The sequence below is a fragment of the Alosa pseudoharengus genome, unplaced genomic scaffold (genome assembly GCF_046254945.1).
Source record: "Alosa pseudoharengus isolate Yale_2024_CS ecotype anadromous, Long Island Sound unplaced genomic scaffold, YU_APseudo_1.1 YU_APseudo_1.1_scf_9, whole genome shotgun sequence".
Classification (NCBI taxonomy): Eukaryota; Metazoa; Chordata; class Actinopteri; order Clupeiformes; family Clupeidae; genus Alosa; species Alosa pseudoharengus.
Genome location: NW_027468881.1, coordinates 28,054,597 through 28,074,678, shown reverse-complemented (window position 1 = coordinate 28,074,678; position 20,082 = coordinate 28,054,597). Strand labels below are relative to the sequence as shown.

The window sequence follows — 20,082 nt, the reverse complement described above, 5'->3', positions numbered from 1 at the left end:
TCACATTTCCCTGTTGGATGTTTCCTATTATATACAAAGAAAAGCCCTGTGTGTCCTATTCGTAGCCGTGTGATTATAGGCTACTGTACTTTCCTCTCTTCGACTCCTACACTCTGTTCTTCCAATATCCACTTCTGGTTGTAGGCTTATATGAAATAAATGTCTCCCTTTGTCATTATTCACCCAATGCTGCCATGTTGTGTTTTAATGAATATCAGATTTACTATATGGAACTTAATCTATGGAACGTAATATTCTATTGTGTTTCAGTGTTTGTTTTGCAAGTTTATCAACCTCCTCATTCCCCTACACTCCAACATGTAGGTACCAAAGAAACCTGGTTTTTATATCATTTGCATTTAAATTATACAAAACCATATTAATTTTATAACTATAACTATATCATTTCTTATAGATTTCCCAGATTGCATGCTTTCTAAAGCTGAATAGCTATCAGATAACTGGTGGCATTTAAAGGAGAATTCCGGTGTGATATTGACCTAAAGTATGTTGAAACATGATACCGAGTGTGAACGTATGTGTCATAGCCCATCTCGGCTTGTCCCCTGCACTCCAAAATCTGGCGCTAGTTAGCCGATGCTACCAACAGCTTTTTCAATGGTGGTGCTTCGGCATCGGGCTAGCCATGCAAATAAATCACTGGTTTACACCATTTACGAGGCTCAATGTATCTCCACACTTCATTGGTAGACTTCCGAGGGCCCTGACATTTAAAACGAGACATTGAGAACTTTGAAAAAGCACTGGTAGTTTACTTACAAGACGATTTATACAGACAGTATCTTCACGAAGTTTAGCGTTTGCAGCCATCTTGAATTTAGTCACGATAAGTCGAGCGACGAGTAAGAATGAACAGGTATGATAAGGGATCAGATTCCAAAAATAATTCCGTGGAAATGCATGGATTCCAGCTGTTGGTAGCATTGGCTAACTAGCGCCAGATTTTGGAGTGCAGGGGACAAGCCGAGATGGACTATGAGACATACGTTCACACTCGGTATCATGTTTCAACACACTTTAGGTCAATATCACACCGGAATTCTCCTTTAAATGAGATATCTAAAATCTAAGTTTCTAACCTTCCCTTTGACAGTGCCCACTTGGCTTGAATAGGCCTAAGCAACTATTTCAGCTTATTACGATATATTTCAGCTTATTACGATATGTTACAGTTTGTAAAGACCATAAGAAGGTAATCTGAATAATCGCAAACAACAATTGTGGATATAGTCAACACAATAGTAGCAAAACAATACAACAAACAAAAATGAATATGACAGTAATATGACAGTTGAAACATAACCCAGGTTATTTAAAAGACATATGTTTGATGACAAGATAACCACAAAAATAATGTATCTACTAGTGCACCGTATCAGCCCTGCACACTGCACACTATCCACAGCGATCCCTTGTTTGTGTGGGTGAGTTTGGGGGGGGGGGGGGTTCTCTAGCAGAGGGACCGGTCTGGCTGGAGTCTCTGGCTGCTGGTAGTTCTAAGAAAACTGAAGCCAACATCAAATACATGTCAGTGTACTCGTGTCCCCTTTCAGTTCCTCATAGAAAACGAAAACTTGTAGGAACTGGATGGTAGAGATGAGAAGCCCAGCTTCAGAAAGTAAAAGCCTCCATGCATTGCTTCTACACCTTAAACAGGTGGTTTCACTAATTAGCTTATCTACCTGGCTGAAGATCATTCTGACGGTCAACTGCTGTTCTTGTTGTTACAGAAAATAGATGTGCAGTTTACTTGTGGTTTATTTTCTTTTAAAGTTTTATACTGGTGTAACCTTTACTGATTAATTGTGCGTGCACGTGTGTGTGTGTGTGTGTACCTGTGTCCATCCAGAGCTGCTAAAGCCTAATTTACAATGGAAATAGGACTCCACTGGTTTGTGTGTTGTGGATGATCTCATCTCCCTTCAGAGTTTGTGTGTGTGTGTGTGTGGTAAGTCCACTACAGGTCAGAGTCTATGGCTTTGCCTGTCCTGGCTGTTGAGGGCATTAGCCTCCGCAGCAGGTTTGACGGTCTGATGCTCTGCAGCTGCATGTTGAAGGACTGTAGGACGTCAGGGCTTGACTGCCCCCGCTTGGGAGGCTGTTTGACCTCCATACTCCTGGGCCGTGATTGGCTGATCTGTCGGGAGTCCTGTCGGACCAGCACCGGTGCACTCTGGGATCTGTGATGAGGGGAAAGCACGAATTGACTAAAAAGAGCAAAGGTCAGTATCTAGGGCATAGCTATAGTGTATAGCCAGAGACACAGCACTCAAAAGGACTTTGGTATAGCTAGATACACTATAGATATATAGATAGCTATTTATTTAGCTATATATATAGCTAGCTATCTAACAGTATTTCTACAGATGCGAGAATAATTACACTTAGTTGTGAGATAAATTACACTTCATTTCACTTCCTCTGTTTTTTTTATTTGTCTCTCTTCCCTCTTTTGTACATATGCAGGCGTTATGTGTATGTGTTGTGTTTTTGTGTCTCACCGTGCTCTAAGTTGTTTACTATCCGCAACCAGCCAGCGCATCAAACACTTGTGCACAAATATGTACTGCTCCTGAGAAACACCATAGTGACATCATGTATAGTCTCTGATCCAAGACTTAATTATGCAATTATACAATGATTTAAATGTTATCTGCATTTGTATATGTTTCTGTCAGTTGTTTGTGGAGTTATTTAAACTTGTCACTCAGATGCTGTGAAGTCTTTGAGTGTAGGTGACTCGAGGTATGTGTGTGTGTGTTTGAGTGTTTCCTCACCAGCGTCTGAACCATTAATACTCTATGTCGTCGCAGGTCCTCCACTGAGGCTTTCACATCAGGCTGAACCCCTCGCGCACTCAACTGAAGAAGCCACAGAAGTGTGACAAAGGTCCCCGAGCGCCCCACACCTGCACTGCACACACACACACACACACACACACAACCGTCAGTATGAGATGAAATGAAAAGCCAAAGATCAAAGCAAAGCAAGAACCAGTGGAAACCAAAGCATAGTCATGTACTTCTAATGTAAGAGGAAACGTACATGTGGATGTGTTTGTGTGTGTGTTTGTGTGTGTGTGTGTGTGTGTGTGTGTGTGTGTGTGTGTGTGTGTGTGTGTGTGTGTGTGCGCGTGCGTGCACATGTGCAAATGCATGTTTGTGTTTGTGTTTGTGTTTATGTTTGTGTGTGTGTGTGTGTGTGTGTGTGTGTGTGCGTGCATGCATGTGTGCATGTGTGCAAATGCATATGCGTGTGTGTGTGTGTGTGTGTGTGTGTGTGTATGTATGTGCTTGTGTGTGTCAGACCTGCAGTGGATTACAGCTGGGCCTACATGAGGCATGTTTTCTAGGTGCTGCCGCACATTCTCAGTGAAGGTGCAGAGGGAAGACAGCTCTCGTGGCACTGATATGTCTGGCCAGCTGGGATACAGGTAGTGTGTGATTCTACGCTCAGCAGGCCAACCATTCTGAAAAACACACACACACACACACACACACACTGTTATTGAAAATCATACAGCATTTCTGTAAACCATACACACACGACAGAGGGATGACCTCTTCATAAAGTGTTGTAAAAGCTCAATAGGCCTGACATAACTATGACCTCTGTCATTGTTTTTTAGTGTTTTCAGTATTTGTTGTGTAACGGAACACTTTGAAGTTATTTATGTCAGCTGTCACATTCTGCTTCGCTCACCTGCAACAGATGAATGGTGGTGATGTAGGATTCTGGCCCACGCTTGCGAGACACTGTTGTCACCTGAATATCACCGTAGCAACCAGTACCTCTCTCAGGGGGCCAGTACTGATCACATAGAACCTGCCAGAAAATCAACCAGTGTTTAGGTTGAATTATACCCTAGGAATACACTGTGTACTCTGTATATAAGTCTGTCTGTCTGTCTGTCTGTCTGTCTCTGTATGTCTGTCTGTGTGTGTGTGTGTGTGTGTGTGTGGAGGAAACTGACCCTGCCATTCTCTTTCAGAGATGTCAGCATGACGATAACATGCACGTTCTGTTCCCAAATCATTCTCCAGAAGTCAGCCATGGTGCTCTTCAGAGGTCCTTGAGTGCATATGAAGGCATGCTCTGAACTGCCTCCCTAAACACACACACACACACACACACACACACCATCATCATCAATCATCAATTAAAATACCAGAGCCATGTGTGAGAGAGAGAGGATAGAGAGAGAGATTGAAGAAAGAGAGAGATTGAGGAAAGAGAGAGATAGAGAGAGAGAGAGAGACTATGAACTGTAAAGTCATCCCATCAGGAAGACTTTGCTGACTCACGGGTACATAGCTGGCATTGATGTAGTCTGAGTGCGGCTGTGATTCTAGCAATGACAGCTTCACCCTGCAGTGGTCGTCTGAAAATAAAGAAGTCCATCTGTTCATAAATAACCATAACACTCACATAGACCATCCTCTTGGCAGACCTCTCTACTCAAATCATAAAAGACACTGATCAGCAGTTCTATTTCAAAACCCTGCTTTATGAGTGTTTGGATGTAAGTGTTAGTAAGTAAGTAAGTTACTTTGTGGATGAACAGGAGCTGAACAATCATACCCCATTGGGTGCTACACATTAGTGGTGGTTAGTGAGGTTCTCCCTTGCACTGTAAAGTTGTGGGTGCCTTGAAAAGTGCTGCATAAATGCAATGTGTTGTTATTACTTAAACAGGATAACTATTATCATCTTATTATTATCTGTTGATCAGCACATCATCCAAGGTTACTTTTTAAACTCACACACACACAAAGTGAATAATCAATGCAGTGAACTATGTGTGGTTGTAAACTGTAGCAATGAGACATGAAAAAACAATGTATCGATAAAATCACCCATGTTTCTTTTATGTGGACTTTTTTACTTACAGGGTAGAATATGAGGGTATCTATTCTTGTTTTTGTTTGCATCCAGTTCTCCTGCCCTGGTGGAAAACTCCTTTCCAACATCATTTAGTGCCTTTTACACACAAACACACGCACACACACACACGTAGGAAAAGACATAAACTAAAAATCCTGTTTCCTCTGTTCCAACAGTTACCACTATGTAGAATAAGCAGCGAACTGACAGTCCGCGTTTAGATGTAATCTGGTAGTTTTGTACCTCAAACTCCTGTTGATACCCCTCATTGTTGTTTCGAGCCAGGTACTGGCAACGTTCTCGGAAATCCTTTATGATCTGTGCTCTGGGGAATGTCCTCACCCTATAGGAGGGTCACAATCAAGGGTAATAAGATGCAATGTAAAGACATATAGGATGTTGCTAGTAAGCAGCACCTGATGATCTCAGTTTGGGCACAGCGTGGCAGTGTCTCTAGACAAGCCAGTGATATATTTTCAACTTACAAATGATATTGTTGCCAGCTACAGCTGTTTCATGTTCACATATGCGTGTGAGCCAAACAGTGTCTTTTCACAACTAATCTGTTTTAGAAATGAATTATCCAAACGATACAGAAGTATGCTCGTTTAACTCACATCATGTTTAAACAATGATTGAGATGAAGAACTGAGTATGGGACTGTCTGGACCTCTGGAGCTTGACTGCATAAGGTCCGAGAGAAACGGTGCTGTTCTAGCTCTCAGGATCCCATTGGATGGCCTGTAAGAACACACAAACACACACACACACACACACACACACACACACCAGAGAAAAGTAGCCTGTAGAAATGTAGAAATGGGTGCTGAAGAAGAATATCAACAATGCTGTCACAGAAACACTTTCTTTGCTTGTGAAGACAAGAGTTTTGTGAGCACAACAATATAATTATTGCCTGAGGCTAATTCCCTGCTCCTTCTCCACAACATTTTAAGAGGAATGTGCCCTTCAACTTAAATCACTTTGTGTTATACATTTTTTGTGTTTTTAACCTTTCTTCATCAAACTCATTCTATATAGAGCTCAGTCTCTACCAGCATCATCCAATCAGAAATCAAATCATTACAGAGACACAACCGACCAATCCCAATATCCAAACATTACCCAACTGAAATGAATCAGGAGAGAAAACCTTGTTCCAGGTCATGTAACAAAACCACTCCTCATGAGGTACAACAAGTGATGACCTTTTAAGATGTGTGGCTGTGATCTGTCGCCATGTTCTGACATTGTCTTATGTTCAGATATTTAGTTTTCAGGCGAGACAGCATATGTCTCTAAGGTTTTACAGCACATCCAGCTATGAGTAGCACTACCCAAACACAAAAGAGAGAGAGAGAAAAAAACTGTCCCGACAAGTTCAGCAAAACCCAGGGCTATCCCACATTCTGACAGAAGTTTAGAAAGACTCCCAATTGCTTACCTTTCTTTTAAAGTGTCTTCAGTAAGTGTTCCAATAGCTTATTTTGTAAAATAAGGAAGAGAAGTGCATGGAGGAAGAGTAAAGGATCTGAGTTTGAGACTGACGTTAATGGGGAGAATGAGACAGAGGCGTGGGAAACCGCAGAATGGAGAGAGCGAAAAAACACAGGCTTTCCTGGTAGGTAGGTTACCTGTCTGTCAGGTTGTAATTATGAGCACCTCATCCACCCACACCACTCCCTCAGCCACAGTGCCTCAGGTGAAAGAGGAGGGGCAGACAGCGAAGGAGCAGGTGGAGAGAAGATAGCCTACTGTACCTGATGGAGGTGAGATGTGTTGATGTGCATCTGTTGATTTGCATGTTCAATGTCCCTCCAGCTTCAGGATCCAGGTCAATTATGTCTGTTGCACTAGACTGTGGTGTGAGCAAAACAAAGTGTATTACTTTTGTTAATGTGGCTCAATTGGCCAAGTTTGGTAATAGTAAAGTCACAGATATTAGACTGTGAGTTAGTGGGACCATTAATGAATTATTAAGTGTCATTTGCTTAAATATTAGCAACACTAGATAGGCTGGCCTCATTTTTTTTTAAAAAAGGGGTCATGTCCAAGTTACAGGTGTTCTGGGTATGCACTATGCAGTGGCATAATCATAAACGCCATTCTCTCTATTATAGGCTAAGTTAGAATAAAATAGTGTTTCTTTAAAGTCATGTGATTTTATTTAGGCATGCTCGCACCCTGTCCTTCAGGAGTAGGCTTACTATATCCTGTAGCAGCCTAAGTGGCAGCTGTCAGTCCAGCACTGAGCTACAATGCGGAACACAAAACTGGATCTCTTCCGCATTTAAAAGTAAGCTGTGAGGCTAGGTGACGTAAAAGTAGGCTAGTCTTATGCTAAAACAGTCTGACATGTGGCGTCTGATGCGGACTGCTTAGCCATAGGTATGCAGCGCAGCGTATGGTTAGGCTACTTGTGTTTATTAGACGTTCAAAACCATAGAGCGCTAATAGGTTAGAATGGCATTAGAGAGCTGCCGATAATGAAAGTAAGTTGACCACTTCCTGGTCTAAGAGGAGCAACACCGTGCCACTAGATAGAAAGCACACAGAAGTGGAGGCATGACTACATGGACGCAATACCCACAGGGCTACGGAAAAACGGTAAGCAACGAAGTCTTAACAGCATTCATTTTTTAAAAATATTTTGCTTTTCATTTACCATCTCACTCCCGCTTGCATGACAGTCACCTGATATGCCTATTTTTAATAATACAATAACCATGGTAATTAATTTGGAGACATAGGGTAGGATAATGTTGTTTGAAAGTGTTGTATCGAAGTATGGGCAAATCATTCACATGTTGATTAAAGTTTGATTCAACTTAGTTTTACCTTGCGCGTATGGGCTCTCATACGATAGCATATAGCCTACTTTCATTTTACATTCATTTTAAGATTGAATTATGCTCGCCTGTATCTTTATTGTCTAGTTCCGTTATGAACTTTAAGTTTGGTGAACATATTTTAATGGACTGTCGCTACGGTGTTGCTGAAATATGCAGGATTGTTGAAATAGTTGTGTCGAAGAGTTGTCAAAATGTAATGTATATTGGGGGTAGTAGCCTCTACATGATCAGGTAAAGTCATTTTAAATTACGGCTACATTTTATTGTGCACATCATCGCGCATTCTTGCACGTTCAGTTAGCTAATGTAAAATGGTCATTGGATAGATTGGGACATCGTCTGTTGGCTTTATCACTCGAGAGTAATTTGTCTCACAAATTCTGCCACACAGCAGTCAGTCTGCTGCACAAACACTGGTCACTAAGCTTTTGCTTTCGCTTTGCAGGGCTCCACCCGACACCGGGAGCGCACGGACGAACCGGGGGACAAAAGGTCAAGCGCGGATAACCCTATCAAGCGTGTGAGTGTAAGTTCACCGAGCAGAAATGTTGAGAAAGTCTATTAACATGTAACTAACTACCAATTCAACTGGCTCACTGTTTGTGTTGACAGCTAGTCATGGTATTGTTATGTTGCCTATTGTGAACTACTATTTTTATTTATTTAAATATATTAAATATAATATTTTTTTAAAGGATGACAGACCATTCAGAAGAGTCAGAAGCCCCTCGCGGCTAACTCGCCCATACAGGCCCAGGTTCGGAGGCAGATTCTACAGGCCTCGGTAAGACAGTAGAGGAAGAGGAAACACTGCTTGTTTGCAACCTCTCTCTCTCTCTTTCTCTCTCTCTCTCTCTCTCTCTCTCTCTATCTATCTATCTATCTAAACTCAGGTGAGAGATAAAAACAGGCTCTTTTGTTTTCTGTTTTGCTTTGATTTTTTATCTCCCATTGGTTGTAGATTTAATAATTTTCCCTGAACTATCATGTTAAATGGCACTCATTATCCCATATCAATTGATCCACTACACCCTTCTCATCCATAGATGAAAAGGGAAGTCATGATAATAACTTGCTTCTGTAGTTCTCTAAAGGAGACATGGATTTGTACAGCTGCAGAATACTAGCAGACTGTTTTGCATGTATGTGGCAGGCTTATCTCTGCGTTATGTGAAGATTATGGAAAATGACGTGACACAACTAGTCTGTGACTCACTATGTTTATTACTGTTACACATGTTTGCATAGGACACGTTCGCCTCGCTATCGTGTTGCACATTCTCCAAAAGAGACATCCCCAGCATCCCAAGTCCTTTTTCACAGGCATAAAACCCATACCACTTCCCCTGCTCCTGAGAAAACCACCAAAATATATAGAAACTCTAAAACCACCCACATATATAGAAACTCCAAAAGAATAACATGATCTAAGAGTGGGGAAATCCAGGAAAACACAATCACCCTTGCCACAGCTGTGCAATTGTACACTATTGTATTACTGCATCTCCATAAAGAGAGCTAATATTTAACTTGCTTTTTTTTGCTACAACAAGCTGATGTGCATTGTAAGTGACTGACTAAGCTTGACACATTACTAGGATAAGAGTAAGAATGGACTGGTCTGCTACTAAATCTATCAGCAAAACAAAAAGTAATTTATTGGAATGATTTGTAAAGATATTTTCTTGATAGCAACAAAGTATGCCATGCTGGCATTGTCACGGCTGCAGGCTAGGGATTGGACCCAAATGTAGGACCATACTCCAGCTTAATTTCAAACAGAGCTTTACTTACATGAAATACTTGAAAAACACATGAACAGCAAACAGTGTTTCCCATACATTGACTTATTTGTGGCAGCCAACCACAATATCAACATTGACCACCACCCAATGATTTTCCAGGTTGTACTTAAATTGTGTGCTTAAATCTGGTTAGCATCATAACCACGATGTGCTGATTTGTTAAAAACGGTTGCATTCAAGTTAATTCTGCAAACCAACCACCAGAAATGGAATTCAATTATCTGGGAAACACTGGCGAAATCAACATGACAAACTATAATGACCGAGCAAAGGACAAAGACAAACACAAGACCTTAAATACACAGGAAACTAATAAAAGAACACAAACCACTGGACAAAAACAAGGAGACACAGGTAAACATGGAACAAGGCACTATTCAGACTAATAACTTATCAAGACTCAGGTGAGGGGCCGAGACAAGAAACAGGGGCTGAATCCCAATCTCTCCCCTAAACCCAAAACCCTGAACCCTCACACACTGAACTGACATCAGTTGTAAGTGATGAAGTCTGTGAGGTTGTAAGGGTTCAAAACGCTAATAACAGGCATGAGACAGCATCTGCGACCTATCATTAAATTGATAACACAAAAAACGTGTTGCAAACATGTAAGTATAAGTATATATACTCCCGTGAGGGAAATTTGGTCTCTGCATTTATCCCAATCCGTGAATTAGTGAAACACACTCAGCACACAGTGAGGTGAAGCACACACTAATCCCGACGCAGTGAGCTGTCTGCTACAGCAGCGCTCGGGAAGCAGTGAGGGGTTAGGTGCCTTGCACAAGGGCACTTCAGCCGTTCCTACTGGTCGGGGTTCGAACCAGCAACCCTCCGGTTAAAGTCCGAAGTGCTAACCAGTAGGCCACGGCTGCCCCCAAAAATAACATGTTTCCGTTTCCGTTTTATGGCAGTTGTTTACCAACGTTTTTTCAAGCTTCCAGCCTCCCTTTGGGTAACCCTGTGTTTCATGTCACAACGCTATGAATTGTGGGTAATTCACTTGAGTAAAATGTTCACATATGCCGACTTGGGGAAGGTAGCTCAGAAAGGGTGCGAGCGAGCCCTCAAAGTGTGTGAGTGCGCAAGGGGAGAGATTGGGATTGGGACAGGGAACAAAGGAACACAGGAGCACAGGCACAGGACACAGGAAGTAACAAAGACAACAGGAAGTAAACAAGAGAACACATGTTAAACTACAAACTAAAAGTCCCAAACCAAAACACAAAACCTCAAACGGTGACAGGCATGGTACAGTATGTGATTCAGACAAGTTGATCCTGTAAAACCAGTTACAGAATCATACCTTTCTCTTCGACCTCCCGATTGATTTCGAAATACTGCTGAGTGCAAAAAAGTTGTATGTTACTTACAGTAATGAAAAACCAGGAGGCCTTGGGTGACACAATCCATGGAGTGTGGATTTTTCTCCTTTGTTTTAGCTGGATGTGGATGAGAGATTAAGTAGTGCAGACTTGCTGGAAGAGTCTGGAGTACAAAATAGATTGCTTTTCTCTGACACCATCCACCTGCAGTGAACAGAGGCTCAAAGAACAAAGGGCAGAAATCCAAAGACTACATGTTCCGAATGCATTAGAGATCCGCACCAGTCATTCAAGTGTGATTTGTAGAGAAAGTGAAAGGGAATTCAGTCAGCTTTTGACCTTGGAGATAGAAGCAATGAAAAACATTCTTTCCAAAAGAAACTTTTTGTTGCAGTAATCTGTTCTCGAGTATCTCAAGATTTCCACGCATTTCATATTGAATTTATGAACAAAGTCAAATTATTGATGCAGTCAGGATGTAGATCATGTGCTTCTATAATATATGCAGATATATTTTGTAAAAAATATGTATAGATAAAGTTTTTTTTCAGAACAATGTACTACCATTGTGTGGTAGGTAGTCGTCAGTTTTTGTTTAATTTGTGTATGACATACTTTGTTATATTTTGTTATATTTGTCTTCGCACATAAAATTGACATTACACTAGAGTTCTTGTAACAAAATAATTTTGTGGAAGTGATGTGTCTCTGGCTATCTTTTATAATGACTTCAGTCCTTCCTCATATTGACCAGGATTGGTCATTGCAGTGTTGTCACTCACTTGTGAAAAATACCTTCGGGAAATTTTACTTTATGTGTTAGACCAGACTAGGGGTGGGCGATATGAACAAAAAATAATATCTCGATATTTTTTGTGATTTTGACGATAACGATAATTACTCGATATCCTTTAAAAAAAAATTTGTTAAAGTCTGAGTTACTTTACCGCTAATTATTTATGAATTGCATCATTACAATAATAACCAATAACCTAACCTGTGCCTTTTTAACCAAATCAACCAATGCATTGTCACTCTATGACACATTTCCAATTCTGCCCCTACTTGGGTGTGTGGCAATGACATGGTCTAGCCAGCTACATTAGAGAAGATGAATAGGCCTAACAGTTTCCCAAGAGAAAGTCTGAGGCTGAAGTTCCTTTCAAACCTTTACATAGGATTCACTGTAAAAGTAATCAGACCAACAGAGTAGGCCTACATATCAGTTATTTCCTTCTATGTTTTGTTTATGAGCACTAGCCAACCAAGTTACAGAATAGAAACTAATGCGTTAGCTTATGGCTAATGTATATGAGAAATCCCATAGAGATGCTAACGTTAGCATAATCGGTAAACGTAGATATTTACAGCGAACTTCAGTCCATTTACAAAAGAGTTACTTGAGAATAGTTCTTTGTTTACAACTGACTATTAAAATACTCAAAGGCTAATGTTTTCTCTCCATATAATACCGTGTAGGAAAAAACGTGACTGTCTCATCAATGCTACTTGAACAGATACTTGACAAAAGTAGCCGCATAAAATCCCAAGTAGGCTACTCTCGCTGCACAAAATAAACATTAGGCGTGCGTGGGACAATGTTGTGACCCACTAGTGATCACGTGACACTTGCTCTGCTGCAGCCAGGGGCTTCTCCCGCATACACCTCCTGGGAATATATGAGTCTTCAATGCGTGATTTCGAGTGTTTTTTCCCCATAAGTAATTTAAATACTCGATAATGTCAAATTGCACATTGTTAAAACAACAATCACGATATTATCGCAGACGATATATATCGCCCACCCCTAGACCAGACTTGTTTCTGTGACTCATGCATGCAGTTGACCTGCTGTGAAGGTAATTTTTCCTGTGCCTTCCCATCTCAGGTATTTCCCAGCGAGGGACAGAGGGTTCTTCCGCAGGCCCAGTTTCAGCCTTGGATTTCACCGGCATCAGGGTGACCACGGCCCCAGGGCCCCTCTGTCGCGCCGCAAGCCCTCGCCTTCGCCCACCTCTCGGCCCGAGCCAGTCCCCTGCCCATTACCCTCTCCGTCCGGGCAGACCAAAGGTGAGCAACCCACAACTGCACACTGTCACCTAGGACAGAGGTTCTCTACCTTTTTTGGTCAAATCAAAATGCCAAGGCACATGACCATTACTGATTATGAAGTATCATACGCATTATCATAAGCTATAAAATAGGTGTTCATTTTATGAGCCTGTATGTGCATCAGTTTCCTCAAAATTCCATTGTACACCTCACTTGCCTCATAGCACCTCACTCTGCCTCATATAGCACACCAGTGTGCCTCATAGCACCTCACTCTGCCTCATAGCACCTCACTCTGCCTCATATAGCACACCAGTGTGCCTCATAGCACCTCACTCTGCCTCATATAGCACACCAGTGTGCCTCATAGCACCTCACTCTGCCTCATAGCACCTCACTCTGCCTCATATAGCACACCAGTGTGCCTCATAGCACCTCACTCTGCCTCATATAGCACACCAGTGTGCCTCATAGCACCTCACTCTGCCTCATATAGCACACCAGTGTGCCTCATAGCACCTCACTCTGCCTCATAGCACCTCACTCTGCCTCATATAGCACACCAGTGTGCCTTGGTGGTATGCCGGTTGAGAGCCACTGGCCAAGGTGACCGGAGCCACTGTGTTCTAGTGCTGCCACTAACGACTAATTTTGTAACGACTAATCTTTCGACTAATTTTTCGATTAGTCAACTAATCTAAACGACTAATTTTTTAAAAATTCAAGTGTTTGTTATTTTGTTGTGTCCGTTTTTTTTTTTTTTTGAACTCAACTAAAGGGAAAACGTAAAATATATATCACCCTACTTTTGTTAGAAGCTGTATTACTGTAAGTAAACTGTTATTCATGCACTTCAAAGCAGTCAGTGTTTAAAGTGCTAACATTATTCACAAAAAGTTTGTGAAAACATGCACATCAGAGGACTGCTTTACTAATGTAAAATATAATTACAATAGTTCCATTGCTTTGGCATGCTTGCATGATAATTACTTCTCAAAACAACAACAATTATATGGGTGTCATGCAAGCATCATACACTGGTTGGCAAATGGAAAGAATATTGACATATTTGATTATTCCACAAGCTATTTGGCAATACTTCAGATAGTGTATTATAGTCTGTGCTCTGTTTTTATGGAAGTTGCATAAATCCACATTGTTCTATTAAATGTAGTTTCATAATTAAATAGCTTTCCAATAGGTTGAATTGGAGCTTTGCTACCAACGTTATCAAGTGGTTTCAGTTTCTCTCGCGCATTGAATGAACGCTCATACCACCATTAAATTGTATGCCTCTATGTTTGATGACACCAAATTAGCAAGTATTTCCTACTGATTGCAGAAACGTTTGTTTTCTTTTTCTGTCGGTCCGCGGTTCCTTGATCAATTGCGCAGCAAATTATCAGACGAAGCCCCGGGAATAATTTCACTCCGCGGCTCCGGACCAGCAGTGTCCACGTTACGGCCGGTGCTGGAAAACGCTGGACTTTGAAAGGCGACAGGAGTTGAGGACTTTGCAAATGAGCCTAACATCAGCATGTTCAAAATAAGTAGGCTACGGCGCTTTGCGCGTCTTACCACTTAGGCTACCTCACTTTATCAGTTGGCTTGAACGCTAAAAAAATACGCGTTGTGACTTATTGACCATGGGAAATGACGCGCACCTTGATTGTTGATATCACGGGCGGCGGCATACGTTTTAACGTTTTTTTGTATGAATGAATTACAGTAATGACACGCGGTTGCGTTGTCAACGTGAGACACTTCACTTCATTTATTTCAATTTCCACAATACTATATAGGGTGTGGGCGTCATGACGTAATTACTCCGCCATGTTGATTTCCTCCTTTACCGCTACTCAGACTACTGCCTATGACTACTGCGTAATGTACTCCCTCTCAGCCGTTAATAATGCTGATTTTGTCAACATACCGGTACCTGGCTTCTCTATTGAATGCGTCCCGGTAAATTCCAGATCCTTTTCGGGATTATTCCAGATCCTTTTCGGGATTTTAACATATTTCTTCTATCTATTTTTCTATCTATTCTTTCTCAACTCTACTTCTAGCTACATCTCTTCATTCAACAACGTTATGTCCAGAGTTATTTTAACGTTCGCGTAGCCATCAACATGGCCGCCACGTCCCACAATGCAACGCGGATCCCACGCCCTATTAGCAGAGCCCGTCTACGGAGAGCCTTGCCACTCCGTATTAAGTCCCATTGTACCGAATTTTGGTTGCAGTTCCACTAGATTTCCACTGGGGGCGAACGCCATGAGTGCAGAATGAATGGGAGTCAATGGAGCTAGACGGCTAAATTTGCCTCTTTCACCTGATTGTCGTTGACAAATCTCAGATTTGATTGTAGTTTGTATAACTTCAACATGGGTTATAGGTCAAAAGTTGAATGAACGAGTACTTATGTCCTTTTGATTTCTTACAGGTTGGGTCGTTGTTGCCCATAACACGCTAGCATTGTGCTAATGAATGATGTCATTGACACGTTTGAAAGGCTTTTTAGAACAATTAAGTGACTTTAAAAAATATAATACTCAACCAAGTGTATTTTCTTTGCCTCCCCTTTCGAAAACAATATTCAAATTACTTGGAAAAAAATTATAATCCAGAGAAAAGTGGATTTTGAGGGGTACAGCTCCATAGACCTCCATGCATTCTGCACTCGTGGACGAGCGCCCTCATGTGGAACCACAGAAGGAACTGCAACCAGTTCAGAAACCGGAAGTTTTCCGAGAGTGGCAGTTCTCCCCTTATTAGACATTCTCTGCTATTAGTCAGAGTCTGGACTAGCGTAATCTACTAGTTTAGCTCCCCCCAGCTCTGCCTAATAATGATTTGCGCTAAAAGCAGGCAGGCACGCAGCTTTGCTGCTGGCGTTAACACTTGCTTACATAGCGGGGTTTAAAACATGACTGCCAAAGTCTTAGTAGCCTGTTTAACATCTAAAGACAGTCATTGTACTTTTCAAGAGTTAATAACATAGAGTTAATATAACATTACAGTGAGCCATTTGAGACCAAAAATAAATAGGCGGTCATTAGTAAAACGACTCTTTGACTAAAAAAATTGCCGTCGACTAATTTTTATGGTCGATTAGGTCGACTAATCGCGGCAGCACTACTGTGTTCTGTGTCTGTCTTCTGTGTCTGCCAGGCTTGTGCAACATTCCAGAATTGAATTGAAACTGGCTCTTAAATTCCAATTCAATTCTTGAATTTCACTTGCATTTCAATTGAGGTAGCAAACAGGAAGCAGAATTGTGCACAACCCTGGTGTCTGCATCACATGAACCTCGTGCCAGACTCACGCATGCAGCATTTGCTGGGACCTTAGAAACGTATCTAAGGGCCCGTCCACACGGAGACGCTTTTTAGGTTAAACGCAGAGGTTTTGCTTCGTCTTGGCCGAGCGTCCAAACGAATCCTGTAAACGCACTGCCCGAAACCGCACCTTTCTGAAACCTGGTCCCAGAGTGGAGAAATCTGAAACCGTAACCCGTTTGAATTCGTTTAGACAGCGAAACCGCACATCCTGCTTGCGTATAGATGATGTCATTGCCACACCTCAGCTGCCCTGGACTTGCACTTATAGTAGGCTATTGCCTAACAATAGGCTACTAGTTTTCATACATGACATTACCTACGATTACACTCCGTAAGATAAATATCACAACTGGTGCTGCGCAGCGCCGATAGCTTATGACGCGAGAGAACTTAAGTTATTAGGAAAGTGCGGTGTAAGTTTAGGCTACATTAATTTGTGCGTAGTGCCAGTGTCATTCATTTATTTTACATGTCTTACAACATATATACATGCATTCACAGTCGAGTGAAATCAGATATAAGCATACAAAGACGCTTAGAACTCACGTTAAGCCGATGGTAGCACACTGAATGCGAATGCGCGATTTGATGCAGGCAAAAGTGTTGACTGTTACTAACGAAGGTTTTATAGCAATAGTATAAATGTGGCGACAGAATAGCCTAGACCTTGGGTAAGCCTTGCGTTTAGTAGCCTAATTGCGGTGATAGCCAAAACGAATCACGGACTATCCTACAACCAAAGAAAGTAAAGGTGATTAGTAGGCCTACCTGCATTAGCCAAATAAAGGACGGGACTGCACCCTTCACAAACCGTAAAATAAAGTTTATTAGTTTTACAGTTGACTACTGTTGACAGTTCACCATCAGTCCACACAAACAATTCTGGTTTCCTTGCACTAGCCATTTGGTCGTAGTCTATTCTGTCTGTTTGTAAAGCGCAAATTTTGGTCAATTTCTGTAAAGAAACAGTGCCACCTATAGGCCTGGGGTATGAAGTAACGTGTTGAGTCGTGTTGAGATGGATCCGTTTGGACGCAAATATTCTTGATGCGGTTTCAGGGAAGACGGAGGAAAAAAAGATCGGTTTCGTACGTGTGGACTAGCCCTAAGTGTGTTGATGAGAAAATGGAGCAGAAAGTGCTGCATTCAAAACAGTGATGTGGTGATTGATAAAACTTTGGAAAAAACAGAATGCAAATAGTGACTACCAGAAGCTATTATTTCAGATGTGGTTTACCCTGGCTCTAAAAAGATCTTGTGTGTGTGTGTGTGTGTGTGTGTGTGTCTGTTTGTGTGGGGTGTGTGTATTTGTGTTTGCATATGGGTGTGGTTGGGTAATGGGCATGTTTTGTTTACTAATGTGTGGATATGGGGGATGGGGGGAGGGGTGCATGTGTGTGCAGTGTGCATATAGGTATGGCTGGGGATGCGTGAATGCATGTATGGGTGTGTTCCAAATGAAGTACTGAATAGTACAAGTACAAAGTACTAGTAAAAAGCTTTCGAAGCCAGGTGGGGTGACAACCCCCTCCCTTCGCTGTGCTTTTTGCACATTGTTATAGCCTACTTTCTGCTTAATACTGCTAATGAAAATGTAGTGGAGTAAAAGTAAGAGTATGAAGACAAATAAATACTCCAGTTCCAGTTTGCTCCTGGACCTTTTGAGGTCTTCCAACCCAGTGTGAGTTTGGTAGCAATGCTAGCTCAGATGTGCTGTTGTGGTGGCCCTAGCCTGCACTTGCATAATGGTGGGCCTTTGCTGATCTGAGTTATTTTATGCTGTGACAAAATGAAAGGATTGTTCACCACCATGCTTCCTATTATGCCAAGCTTGCAACTCACGTTGTATGATGTCTGTACTGACACACAAAATGCAAAACAACACTTTAAACAATGTTATAAAGTATATTCTCCTACAACATCCTGGTTCTATATTCAAATTATTGTTGTATGTCTTCTGGATTTTACTAAGACAAATAATACACTGCTGAATAATACACCACTGAATAATGCATCATGGTGTGAATTCAAAACTGCAGCATTATCAGTTAACAGATAGAATATTTTGGGGGCGGAAGGAGGAAATGTCACTGTACCACAAAGGACTCTGCAAATAGCAGCCACATTATCTTATGTATACATCTACCACCTACCGTACGAATATGCACACTTTGGTGAACACATTTTGGTGCACACATGTTTTTCAAAACTACTTACCGATAAGGGAAATACATGTCATCAAAATATTCAAAGTTCTTCCATAATTTTGTTTGAACGAAACAGACATTGCTGTTTTCTATAAAAAATTAACTAAACTACTCCACCTAGCTGTTACTAGGACTAGTTAATTGGCCAACATTCATAGGTTTGTCATACTAAGTCACTTAGGCTAAATTCATTTACCTGATCCTTTATATAAACTCTACTCTATATACTCTATATAAACTGTAAATGCATTTGACAACAGAAACAAATCTTGAGCCCAATTATTTATCATTAATTAATTTTAAAATGTTTAAGTTCATACGTTCAGTATATTTACCAGGCAAATAACGTATAACCTAAGGCTTATCAGTGGAATCTTGGAATGGAAATGATGTTGCAAATATTTAGATGGAGTATATATTGTATGCTATGACTTTAAAAGTCTTTTGATGCAGTGACAAATTTGCCCAACCTGCACTGACTCATCATGAACAGAGGGAGGCAGTGCTGTGTCACAGACGAAAAAGGGTCTCGGACAGTGAATGACGTTGCCAGGCGAGCTATTTTTGCACTTTTACTGTCATAAGTTCCTTATACAAAATGTCAACAAAGCAAAAACAAAAGTGTTTCATAACATGTTTTCCAGCATCAATCTAAAGTGATCCAAGCCCCTTTTCCTGAAACCATGGTCAATTGTGATACTGCACTTTAAATTGAAATTGAAATGTCAACAGAGCTCTACACCGATCACTATTTTTACATTGTAGATCAAAACTGAAAACTGAAAACTGAATTAGCATACATGAAAAAGAGAAAGTTTTATATTTTAGGCTTTAAGTTGAACACTGGGACCAGCAATTCACTCCCCATACATGTGTGCTGCTTTTCGTTCACTCATGTTAATCGAGAAGCATGCCGGATGATTATTTCACTCTTTCATGAAGCTGGTTAGAACGAAGCCACTAGTGCACAAAGCAGTCATGAGGGTAAATGGAGGCTGTTTTGAAGAATTTAATAAATGCTTGTTTGCTCCTGTGTGTGTGTGTGTGTGTGTGTGTGTGTGTGTGTGTATGTTCGCCCTCAGGAACTCCCCGTGCGTCTGCAGATTCAGGGAAAAGAGAGGAAAAGCGCTCCCTGTCATTCACGGTAAGAGCTGTCATGAGCGTCATCATGTTAGGTTACCATGGCACCTTACATCTGAGCCTCTCCAAACGGTACTCGCAACATACTGTAACTGATGTACAAGCAAAGAAACAAACAACTTCACTCCTGATGGATCTCTGTTTTCCCCTCACCCCACCTCACTCTTTCTGCTCTGTGGATGTGATGTATCTGGCCTTCTCCAGTGAGACTGGCTAATGGGTATGCGTGCCGCCTTCATCTTGTGAATCTCCCCCTCAGGCCATACTGATCATTGAACTCATAAAACGTTAGCCTTCCTGAATCCTCTAAAAAACACTACCCCCCCCCCCCCCCCACACACACACACACACACCCACACACCCACACACACACACACACACACACACACACACACACACATACATACACACACACACATACACACAATCATCCAGGAGAGAATCAAAACAGA

General features: G+C 41.5%; 2 protein-coding genes across 4 annotated transcripts in view; one reads left to right on the top strand and one right to left on the bottom strand.

Moving 5' to 3' along the window:
* Nucleotides 1-187: 187 nt before the first annotated feature.
* Nucleotides 188-6,540, bottom strand: LOC143115110 (receptor-type tyrosine-protein phosphatase V-like). Of its 2 annotated transcripts, none has more exons than XM_076276989.1 (11): nt 6,350-6,540; nt 5,523-5,708; nt 5,149-5,248; nt 4,911-5,001; nt 4,326-4,402; nt 3,995-4,129; nt 3,724-3,846; nt 3,330-3,490; nt 2,799-2,934; nt 2,523-2,593; nt 188-2,201 (listed from the first exon to the last, which is right to left on the bottom strand). In XM_076276989.1, exons 2-11 carry the CDS (start codon nt 5,525-5,527, stop codon nt 1,979-1,981), a joined length of 1,122 nt encoding a protein of 373 aa, XP_076133104.1. In that variant the 5' UTR covers nt 5,528-5,708; nt 6,350-6,540; the 3' UTR covers nt 188-1,978. The 2 variants fall into 2 exon arrangements, with proteins under 2 accessions (XP_076133104.1, XP_076133103.1); XM_076276988.1 differs by having other exon boundaries at nt 5,523-5,646.
* A 644-nt stretch (nt 6,541-7,184) lies between these two features.
* LOC143115109 (uncharacterized) overlaps nt 7,185-20,082 on the top strand; it is a 19,994-nt gene continuing 7,096 nt past the window's right edge. Inside the window, exons 1-5 of one of the 2 annotated variants that reach the window (XM_076276987.1) lie at nt 7,185-7,512; nt 8,203-8,277; nt 8,453-8,541; nt 12,776-12,957; nt 19,573-19,634. In XM_076276987.1, coding sequence (XP_076133102.1) covers nt 7,471-7,512; nt 8,203-8,277; nt 8,453-8,541; nt 12,776-12,957; nt 19,573-19,634 — 450 coding nt within the window. In that variant the 5' untranslated portion in view covers nt 7,185-7,470. Of the gene's footprint in view, nt 7,513-8,202; nt 8,284-8,452; nt 8,542-12,775; nt 12,958-19,572; nt 19,635-20,082 lie in introns of both variants that reach the window. The other variant, XM_076276986.1, reaches the window with a different exon arrangement.

Coding starts and splice junctions, on each gene's coding strand:
- LOC143115110 (XM_076276989.1), bottom strand. Junction 5,002..5,148: donor GGTATCAACAGGAGTTTGAG/GTACAAAACTAC, acceptor TGTGTGTAAAAG/GCACTAAATGATGTTGGAAA. Junction 3,491..3,723: donor CCACCATTCATCTGTTGCAG/GTGAGCGAAGCA, acceptor TGTGTTTTTCAG/AATGGTTGGCCTGCTGAGCG.